This window comes from Rhinatrema bivittatum, unplaced genomic scaffold, assembly GCF_901001135.1.
Source record: "Rhinatrema bivittatum unplaced genomic scaffold, aRhiBiv1.1, whole genome shotgun sequence".
Lineage (NCBI taxonomy): Eukaryota > Metazoa > Chordata > Amphibia > Gymnophiona > Rhinatrematidae > Rhinatrema > Rhinatrema bivittatum.
This window is the reverse complement of record NW_021820466.1, coordinates 269,115-280,010: the sequence shown is the minus strand read 5'-3', so window position 1 is coordinate 280,010 and position 10,896 is coordinate 269,115. Positions and strand designations below refer to the sequence as shown.

The window sequence follows — 10,896 nt, the reverse complement described above, 5'->3', positions numbered from 1 at the left end:
CCCAGGACTTTGCTTGCTGTCACTGCTTTCAGTTCTCCTCCATCCTCCCAGCTGCCAACGCTTCCAGGACTGTGACCTGTGTGTGACTCCTCCCTCCCTCCAGACTTACTGACGGTCACTGACAGGGGCTCCCCTGGACATCAGTGCTAAGTACCAGGGCCAGAACTGCCCCTTCCCCAGGTGACCTTCTAACTAAGATAAAAGAGACCGGGTCTGGGGGTCACAAAGTGTCTGGGAGGGCCTGGGAGTTCTGGCAATTCTGACTCTGCCTTAACAAGAGAAACTCAGGATGAGCTCCCTCCTCCTCCACCCTGCAATTCTGCTGCTCTCCCCATCTCTCACACACTTCCCATTAGAAGAGAGCCTGGAGCCAACCCTCAGTCTCTTTCACTTTCTGCTAAACCTGTAACAACAAGTCCAACAAGTCCCACGCCTCCCTCTGAGGTCTAAGAATGCAAACTGCCAGAAGAAGAGTCAGAAAGGCATCGGGAGAGAGAGCGAGAGAGAGCGCGCAAGCATGGGGCACGGCGCAGATCCCCTCAGATCCCCTCAAGATGAGGAATTTCTACCCAAGAAAGGCACCCGGGACGCAGAAACCTCCAGGAACGACCATGGTAAGAGCTCTCTCTCTGTCACTAACTCTGAGACAGCCAGGACAGAGCTCCAGAGACTGAGACTGTCAGAGAGAGAGACGACAAATGCCCTCACTGCCTTACTGCTCCCCTCACTCTCACACCTGAGACCCTCAGAGAGAGGAGGGGGGCAGTCACTGCCTTACTGCTCCCCCTCACTCCTGAGACCCTCAGAGAGAAGAGAGGGGCAGTCACTGCCTTACTGCTCCCCCTCACTCCTGAGACCCTCAGAGAGAGGAGGGGGGCAGTCACTGCCTTACTGCTCCCCCTCACTCTCACACCTGAGACCCTCAGAGAGAAGAGAGGGGCAGTCACTGCCTTACTGCTCCCCCTCACTCCTGAGACCCTCAGAGAGGGGCAGTCCCTGCCTTACTGCTCCTCCTCACTCTCACACCTGAGACCCTCAGAGAGAAGAGAGGGGCAGTCCCTGCCTTACTGCTCCTCCTCACTCTCACACCTGAGACCCTCAGAGAGAAGAGAGGGGCAGTCACTGCCTTACTGCTCCCCCTCACTCTCACACCTGAGACCCTCAGAGAGAAGAGAGGGGCAGTCACTGCCTTATTGCTCCCCCTCACTCTCACACCTGAGACCCTCAGGGAGAGGAGAGGGGCAGTCACTGCCTTACTGCTCCCCCTCACTCTCACACCTGAGACCCTCAGAGAAGAGAGGGGCAGTCACTGCCTTACTGCTCCCCCTCACTCTCACACCTGAGACCCTCAGAGAGGGGCAGTCCCTGCCTTACTGCTCCTCCTCACGCTCTCACCTGAGACTCTCAGAGACAGGAGAGGTACAGTCACTGCCTTACTGCTCCCCTCACTCTCACACCTGAGACCCTCAGAGAGAGGAGAAGGGCAGTCACTGCCTTACTGCTCCCCTCACTCTCACACCTGAGACCCTCAGAGAGGGGCAGTCCCTGCCTTACTGCTCCTCCTCACTCTCTCACCTGAGACTCTCCCTGCCCTGCTCTGATTGGGGTCACTGTCTGACTCAGTTTTCCTGCTCACTGCCTGCTAATGACAGCAGTGCTAAGCCAGAGCTCTGAGGGTAGGAGCAGAGGGAAAGGATCTGAAATCCCGGCTGCAGACCAAATTGGCTCAGACATCTACATGTGCATGCACTGATAGTGGAGGAATTAAACCTCCCATGAAAAGCTCCCAGTTGGGGAAGAGTTAGACTCCATGATTGAGCAATCTCTTGCTACTTCCAGTAATGAGGTCCTGGACATTGCACTGCGGTGGGCGTTTCCTTATTTTCGCAGTTTGAGCGCTGTCTCATGGTTATGTTTTCCTTCAGCAGTTTAGCACAGATGGAAAGCTCTGAAACTTGGAGATGCGAGTTCTAATCTCACCAGAGCTAGAGGCAGCACCAGAGGCATAAACTTAATGTAATCGTAGGCTTCCAGCTCTGTTTCTCATAGAGCGGTGGTGCCGGGAGCAGGGCAAACTTATTTAAGGTGTCGGGGGCACCGCCATTAGTAAACACTGGTGGGTGGGGGGCGGGGGGCAAGAGAGCACGCAGCCTGCTTTGATGATTTTGATGCCCTGGGACGAGGGGGGATTCCTGTTTATATTTGAAGGAGTTGGGGATGAGGAGGGCACAGCCCGACAGGGCCTTTCCTAAGATATTATTTGGGGGGTGGGATGGGGATGGCTCACTCTCTGCATTTTATTGGCTTTCAGTTTTGCCAGCTCACACCGTGGTAGGTAACTCTAGAGCTGCTGAGACAGTGGCACTCAGGGTGGTGTCTTGGTGGGAGAGCCCTGCTGTTACCACCCCCCTCTCTCTCTCTTGCAGATCTTTTGTTTACAAAATGCTCTTAAGCTTCGAGCGCTCAATGGGGTAGATTTTAAAAGGGTCTCCCTGCCTCCTGTATCCTGACAGGAATTACCTCAGGCAAGTTATAAAATCGGGGGTCGGCATGTGCAAGGGGCTGCACTCAGCCCGCTGCCTTCCCTGTTCCCTACCTTCCCTTCCCCTACCTCCCCACTGTGCCAGGAGCCTCTGACCCCGCCCACACCCCACACACCTCCCGCCCCTTTAGTAAAGCCCTGGGACCTTCGCGCCTCACCTGTCCCTTGTAAACCCTCCGAAAATGCAGCCCAAAGAGAGGAAAAGTCCCTGGGGTCTGCACTGGCTGTGATCCCCTCTATTGGGGGAACCTGAGAATTAGCAGGAGACGCAGCTCAGTGTCCCAGACCCCACGCAGGTCACTTCTCTCAGGACCTGGGTGTGGGGATACTAAAGGCTCAGGTGCACCACCAGCTTTATTTATTTATTTACTCATTCCCTGTACGTACCCAGATCAGTCCAGACACCTGGGTTGTGACTCCGCACCAGCAGATGGAGACAGAGCAAAACTCGACGGGCTCCCTACATATAGTAAGGCGCCACCCACAGCTCGTCAGTCTTACTCTGTCTCCAGCAGATGGGGCAGGTCCACCCACAGTCTCGGGGATCCCTGGGGTTTAGTTAGTCAGGGATTCTTTTAAAAAAAAAGAAGAGGTTAATTGGATCATTGACTTTCTTTAAAAAAAAAAAAAAAAAAAAAGATTTTTTACTTTAGCTTACAGTTTTGTAGAAGACAGCTCCCGTCGGAGGAGCCTCCCAGGGGGACCGGCAGGTCCTGAGGGGACTTTTTTACCCCCCTGGTAGAGGCCGCTGCTGGGGTCGAGGACCCGGCCCTCTCTGGCAGCAGCGTCGGGGGTGACACCGGGGAGCCCGGTTCACTCACCCCCGGTGGAGCGAAGAACCTTCAGGACCTGGGACAGCGGCTAAGTATCAAAAAAAAAAAAAATTTGCAGTTTTGTTTTGTCGCCGCGCTGTCTCTCTCTCTCTCCTCCCTCGCCGGCAGGGTTTCTCGTCGTTGGGGGGAGGCCGTCTGGGCTAGAAGCGGCGGTTTTCTTTACTTTTCTTCAGGTCTGGGAATGCCCGTCGGCTCGGCCTGCCGCGTGTACGGGTCAGCGCGCGACGGCGTCTGTTCCAGCTGCCTCGCCGGGGGCGAGGGACCTTTGGGGGGCGGGCCGATCGCCGCCGGGCGCCGTGGCTGCGGACATTGAGGGGCCAGATCCGTTCCCGCTTAGCGTGGGAACGGCGGCCATTTTGAACACCGTTCGGGAAGCCACGAGGAGGGCCATGGAACATGGCGGCCAGCCTCCTCCGCTGTCTTCCCAGCCTCGGGCTTCGGGGGGGGGGAGCCTCGGGGGGGCTTACCATCGGAGAATTTGAGCTCGGGGGAGGAGTCTTCCGGTTCGGGGGATTCCTTTTCTGAGGATTTCACGATGTTACTACAGAAACTAGCGAAGTTCAAAAGATCGCGTCGGAAGTCCGGAAAACCTCCGGGGGGCAGAGAGGGGCGCTCTCACCCCCAGAAGAGGTCGGCACATTCTAAGGAACCCTCACATCGCCCAAGGGAGAAGAGACCGGCACGTGGTGTCCCTCGAGGCTCGGAGACGGAGCCTACCTCTGCGGAGGAGGAGGAGAAGTCGGTCTCAGGGACCCCTGGAGGGCCTCAGGGGCCAGCTCCTCCGGGCGCAGGTAAGGGAGCGCTGATGGGGGATGGGGATGACCCCAAGGTCGTGCGGCTCTTCAAAAAAGAAGAGCTTTCCCCTCTCATTCCAGCGATCCTCGAGGAGCTTGGGGTAGAGGCTCCACCCGTGGAAGTCCGTCAGACCGCTAATATGGATCCGGTGCTCCTCGGTCTCGCGGGACCTACGGTGGCGTTCCCATTTCATTTTTCCGCATCCGACATCCTGTTTCGGGAATGGGATACCCCGGAATTGGGTCTTAAAGTGAGTAAGGCCATGGATAAGCTGTATCCTCTGCCTGAGGATGTTTTGGAGTTGCTGCGCCTTCCACGAGTGGACGCGGCGGTGTCTGCGGTAACCAAGCGATCGACCATCCCTGTGACGGGCGCCACGGCGCTCAGAGACATCCAGGATCGAAAGCTGGAAGTGCAGCTTAAGAAGGTTTTTGAGGTTTCTGCCCTGGGCGTCAGGGCGGCCATTTGCAGTAATTTCGCCTTGCGTGCTGGCCTTCGCTGGGCCCAAAATTTACAAGCGAATGCGGGACTCTCTGAAGGGGAGGCCTCACAGGCGGATCACTTGGAAGCGGTAGTAGCCTACAGCGCTGATGCCATGCATGATTTGCTGAGAACTTCCGCCAGGGCGATGGTTTCGGCGGTCTCAGCTCGCCGTCTTCTCTGGCTACGTAACTGGGCCGCCGATGGTACGTCTAAGGCCCATTTGGGTTCTTTGCCCTTTAAGGGGAAGTTACTATTTGGAAAGCAGCTGGACGATATTATGCAGTTCTTGAGCGAGACCAAGGCTTTCAAGCTGCCGGAGGATAGGCCTAGGCCTCGGTCCAACTTCTCCGCGAGGAACCGTTTCCGACCGAACCGGCGCCAGAGGCCACAACGTTCGGCGACGGGGCAGTCTTATCGGGCAGGCTCTGCCAGATCTGCCTCCTGGTCTCAGTCCTTTCGAGGGAAGAAATTCAACAGGACCGGTGGGGCCTCGACTGGAGCGGGGTCCAAGTCGGCCCAATGAAACGAGAGCGGTTCATTCCTCGCCGCAGCTTCCAGACGCCGTACCACGCGTGGGAGCGAGGCTCGAGCAGTTTTACGAGGAATGGACCAAGATAACTTCGGACCAGTGGGTCTTAGGAGTAATAAGAAACGGTTACGCGTTAGACTTTGCTCGTCTGCCGTGGGACAAGTTTCTTGTCTCTCCCTGCAAGGCTACCGCCAAACGCGCAGCTGTACGGGCGACCCTTCAACGTCTGGAAGACCTGGGCGCCATTCTTCCCATACCATCAGGGCAGCGGGGCATGGGAAGGTACTCCATTTACTTCGTGGTCCCAAAGAAGGACGGCTCGTTCAGGCCTATTCTCGACCTAAAAGGAGTCAACAGATGCCTTCGTGTTCCCAGCTTCAAGATGGAGACGATTCGCTCGGTAGTGGCTGCGGTGCGTCCCGGCGAGTTCCTTGCGTCCCTGGATTTGACAGAGGCGTATCTCCATATCTGGATTCACCCAGCCTGTCACCAGTATTTGAGGTTTTGCGTCCTAGGCAGGCATTATCAGTTCAGAGCTCTTCCTTTCGGCCTTGCAACGGCGCCACGCACATTTACCAAGGTTATGGTGGTGGTGGCCGCCCAGCTACGGAGGGAAGGGCTTCTGGTTCACCCTTACCTGGACGATTGGCTCATCCGGGCCAAATCCGCGGCCGAGTGCCGGGGGGCAATTGCCAGGGTCCTGCAGCTGTTGCGGTCGCTCGGCTGGGTGGTAAACCTCTCCAAGAGCCAGCTGCAACCTTCCCAGAGGTTGGAATACCTGGGGGCATTGTTCAACACCGAGAGGGCCAGGGTCTCTCTTGACGCAGGAGAGGGTGGTCAAGCTCCAGGGACAGGTGAGCCACCTGTTATCCATGAGGTGTCCACTGGTATGCGATTACTTGACGGTCTTGGGGTCCATGGCGTCGACACTCACGCTGGTCCCCTGGGCTTTCGCTCATCTGCGACCGTTACAATCAGCATTACTTTCCCGCTGGAAGCCGGTCTCCGAAGAGTTTCGTCGCCCGCTGCCCCTCACAGGCCGTGCCAGGGCCAGTCTGCAGTGGTGGCTCTGCACCGACCACCTGACGTGCGGGGTCTCTCTTCTTATGCCCACTTGGACGGTGGTCACGACGGACGCCAGTCTCTCTGGTTGGGGGGCGGTCTGTGGAGGACGCTCAGTGCAAGGGCAGTGGTCGAGCCAGCAGTCGCTGTGGTCCATCAACCGGTTAGAGACCAGGGCTGTAGCGTTGGCGTTGAGGGCCTTTCTCCCGTGGATACGGGGCCGGGCGGTCCGAGTTCTATCGGACAACGCGACCACGGTGGCATATATCAATCGCCAGGGAGGCACAAGGAGCCAGCTGATGGGCTGGGCGGAGCGACATCTCAGCAGCATCGCGGCGTCTCACATCGCCGGCGTAGACAACGTCCAAGCAGACTTCCTCAGCTGCCATCGCCTGGATCCCGGAGAATGGGAGCTACCGGAGGAAGCGTATCGTCTCATCTGTGCCCGGTGGGGACAGCCCCACCTGGATCTGATGGCCACCGCTCTCAACGCAAAGACTCCGCGGTTCTTCAGCCGTCGGAGGGAGCGGGGCGCCGAAGGAGTCGATGCACTAGTGCTTCCCTAGCCCACGGACGTGTTGCTCTATGTCTTCCCTCCGTGGCCCCTGATCGGCAAAGTTCTACGGCGAATCGAGTTACATCCGGCAGAGGTGATCCTGGTTGCGCCAGAGTGGCCGAGGCGCCCATGGTTCGCGGACCTCGTTCAGCTGGCGGCGGAACCTCCGCTTCGATTTCACGGAGCCGCGACCCTTCTTCGTCAGGGACCCGTCTGTTTGGAGGATGCGGATCACTTTTGTCTCGCGGCTTGGCTTTTGAGAGGGCACGCTTGAGGACGAAGGGGTACTCCGAGGCGGTCATAACTACGTTATTGCGCGCTAGAAAGCAGTCCACGTCCTTAACCTATATGCGGGTTTGGACGGTTTTTGAAGACTGGTGCAGTGTTCATGGCATGGATCCTATCCGGCCCTCTGTGCCGGCGGTCCTCGCCTTCCTCCAGGAGGGTCTCTCGAAGGGGCTGTCCTGGGGTACCCTAAAGGTCCAGATAGCTGCCCTGGGTTCCCTTAGAGGTAAGGTCCGCGGAGTGTCCTTGGCTTGCCATCCGGATGTGCGGCGTTTTCTTCGTGGGGCCAAGTATTTACGGCCTCCCGTGCGGAGCCCTTGTCCATCCTTTTTGTACATCCTTTTGTACATAGCATTTAATTTATTTATACCGTTTAACCGTTTATTCTTTCCTATCTCTTCCTTCTTCTCCAAGTTCTGCTACCCTTGTTATTTGTAACTGCTCCTTCGGTCACCACAGTTCGAATTGATGTATTTAATGCACTCCCGTTTCATGTAAACTAGCAAGATATGTTTTCATGATTGCCGGTATATAAAAACCTTAAATAAATAAATAAATCCTGGAATTTAAACTGCGTACTCGCAGCCCTATGTGGAGCTCCGTTTGAGCCAATCAAGAGGGCGACTCTTAAGGATCTTACTTTGAAGACCGTGTTCCTGGTGGCAATTACGTCCGCTCGTCGGGTCTCGGAATTGCAGGCCCTGTCCTGCAGGGAGCCGTTTTTGCGGTTCTCAGAGGCTGGTGTCTCTCTACGAACAGTTCCGTCCTTTTTGCCCAAGGTGGTGTCCGCTTTTCATCTAAATCAGACGGTGGACCTTCCGGGGTTTTCCAACATGGCTCCGGGGGACGCAGGGTCAAAAGAGTTGAGGCGGCTTGATGTTCGTAGGATCTTGCTTCGTTACCTAGAGGTTACGAATCCCTTCCGGGTCTCCGACCACCTGTTTGTCCTTTGCTCCGGGTCTCGCAGGGGGGCCGCGGCGTCGCGGCCACGATTGCGCGTTGGCTCAAGGAGGCCATCGGTTCAGCGTATCTCCTGCAGGGTAAGGTGGCGCCTACTGGGCTTCGTGCTCATTCGACGCGGGCGCAGGCTACCTTCTGGGCTGAGGTTTCCCAGGTGTCCACACAGGAGATCTGTAGAGCAGCGACGTGGAAGTCGCTGCATATGTTTACTAAGCATTACAGACTGGATGTCCAGGCGGCAGAGTCTCAGGGGTTTGGAGCGAGTGTTCTCCGAGCAGGACTCTCTACTTCCCACCCTCGATGAGTAGCTCTGGTACATCCCAGGTGTCTGGACTGATCTGGGTATGTACAGGGAAAGGAAAATTAGTTCTTACCTGATAATTTTCGTTCCTGTAGTACCACGGATCAGTCCAGGCTCCCGTCTGTATGTTGTTTTCTGAAGGATTGAGGGAGAGTCTGCTCGGCTGACTAGAGTTCTCCTTTATTTATCTTGCGCAGTTTTTTTTGCGGGGGTTTTGTTTGAGACTGGGCCGTTGTTGGTTTCTAGTTCTGATGTTTCTTCGATTCTAGCCGGAGGTGCTCTGGTGAATCGAATTCTCTTATGTTATTGCTAGTTAGTTAGTCTGGCATGTTCTTGCTTTGACATTACGTAAGACTGAGGGGCTGTGGGTGGCACCTTACTATATGTAGGGAGCCCGTCGAGTTTTGCTCTGTCTCCACCTGCTGGTGCGGAGTCACAACCCAGGTGTCTGGACTGATCCGTGGTACTACAGGAACGAAAATTATCAGGTAAGAACTAATTTTCCTTTGTCTGTGCCCTGGTCCCATTTATAGATCACAGCGGGGGTAAGGGAGGAATTGGATTCAGAGGACGGCCGGCACCGAGCCCTGACGTTTATGCTCTGGGATACTGATCTGCAGACGTTAGGACTGAGTTTATGGCCACGTTCAAGCAGCATTGTCTGAGTTACCAGGAAGGCTTGGGGGTAACCTGCACGGAGCGGCAGTTACTACCATGAGAAGCTTCCTGGGCAGACTGGATGCACCGTCATTCTGTGTCACTGAGTTATGTTATAAAGTGACATTCATAACTGTGACTCCTCGAGGCGAGGGTAGGGCTGGTTACAGAGCAGGCATGCGCAGGCAGGTACTCATCAAGTCCATATTAACATTGATCTGGTCCTTCATGTTTTTCTGCTTCTGTATATTCCGATGTTTTTAAGTTAAATTGTTTAGAATTATTTATTCTTTCAGGTTTATTATCCGAATAGCTCTTGGCAGAGAGAATTCTTAAGATTTATTTATTCTAAGCCTTTCCCTAAAGGTGGGCTCAGGGTGGGTTACACACAGTAAGATGGGAGGTTACAGATAATTTGTGGCCTATAATTAATCCTGCCCTTAGATAAACTGCAAGCCTCATTCCCAGGCTTCATATCACAAGCTAGGACTGGTTATACCTCACGGAGACTGAATCCATGACTCGTGACAAGTGGAAAACATTTATACTGACAAAGCCCCATCAGTTTTTTTCATTGCATTTTGTTTTAAGGCTCAGAGCTGCCATTTTCATTATTCCATCAATAGAAATCACTAATTCTCTTCAGTTCCAGTTCAGTAGTACAAGTGAAAGTGAGGTTTCAAACACTATAGAAGCTCTTTCCAGGCTCCCACAGTCTCCTTTTAAGAACCTCAGTGACTTGGCCGAAGCTTCCATGCTGTTTGTCATCAGAAGCCTGGACCCAGTGCACCTGGAGCTGAACATGGCAACTGCAAAAGATACCTTACAGCCAAGGAGAGAGGCCCTAAGACAAGATGATTAAGTTTATCCTCTCAATCCCTAACCCACTTCAAAGTAACAGTTCTAAGAAATAAAATAACTGTAATAAGAGAGGATAATGAGGCGAGAGATCAGGGGAGCATGGACACAGCGCTGGCACTGAGAGGGCTGCACAGTGTGTGGGTCCTGTGTCTGTCTCTCAGCTGTGTCAGGAGTGAGGGGCTCAGGAAGCTGCCGCCCTCTTGCACACTCAGCAGGTTATGAGGCTTTTCCTTGGAGAGATGGGAAGATGATCCAAAGCCGTTCCAGGTCTGTTTGCAACCAGTAACATTCTCACTCTCTCTCTCCTTCCTTTCTGTGTTTCAGGCAAGGCACACGTCCTCTGCAGAAGGTTTCCCGTGCCCGTGATCGCTCTGCTGCTACTTACTGCTCTGATTCTGCCTATAATAGTCCTGGCAGGTAAGTGAGAGGCACCGGGATGCTTCCTGTACACAGCACCGTACAGCGGGAGGGAGAGAACCACAGTGCTGAGTAACTGCCCCTGTATAACAGAAAGGAAAGGACAATTTACAGGGTTTTAAGGTCACAAAACAGATTGCAGGTCAGATCTCTGTTGGACTAACCTATGGCATTTGTTGGCTCTCAGGATGTGGAGTCTCTTTATCCGGGCGGAGCAGAGAGCAGGTCTGTATGGAGAGAGTGAGATGTTGCACGCAGAATTGCCCCCCAATAAGGAGGGGGAACGGGGGTCAGGATGCAGAGAGCGAGATGTTGCACGCTCTGCTAGCCTCAGGCTTGCACCTTGCACTTATTTTCCCTTACGAGGATTTTGTTGCATGTGCAGGAGGGATCTTTGCCTGTCCTGTTTTTACACAGTGCGGACACTGCCTCAGCTGTCTGAGACCAACGTGCAGGGCACCCAGGAAAGATGAAATTTGATTGTCCTGGGTCTGATGAGAAGCACCATCGCCACCTAGTGGCCCACATGTGAATATTTTATTCTGAGCTTCAGAGACCTTAATACACAAGAACAGCAGATAACAGCACATAAAGACCAATTGTCCTGTCCAGTCT

At 54.6% G+C, this 10,896-nt stretch overlaps 1 protein-coding gene across 1 annotated transcript in view; it reads left to right on the top strand.

Moving 5' to 3' along the window:
- The first annotated feature begins 408 nt into the window (after nt 1-408).
- LOC115081652 (C-type lectin domain family 2 member D-like) overlaps nt 409-10,896 on the top strand; it is a 37,168-nt gene continuing 26,680 nt past the window's right edge. Inside the window, exons 1-2 of the mRNA XM_029586073.1 lie at nt 409-614; nt 10,189-10,281. Of these exons, the coding sequence (XP_029441933.1) occupies nt 518-614; nt 10,189-10,281 (190 nt within the window). The 5' untranslated portion in view covers nt 409-517. The remainder of the gene's footprint in view (nt 615-10,188; nt 10,282-10,896) is intronic.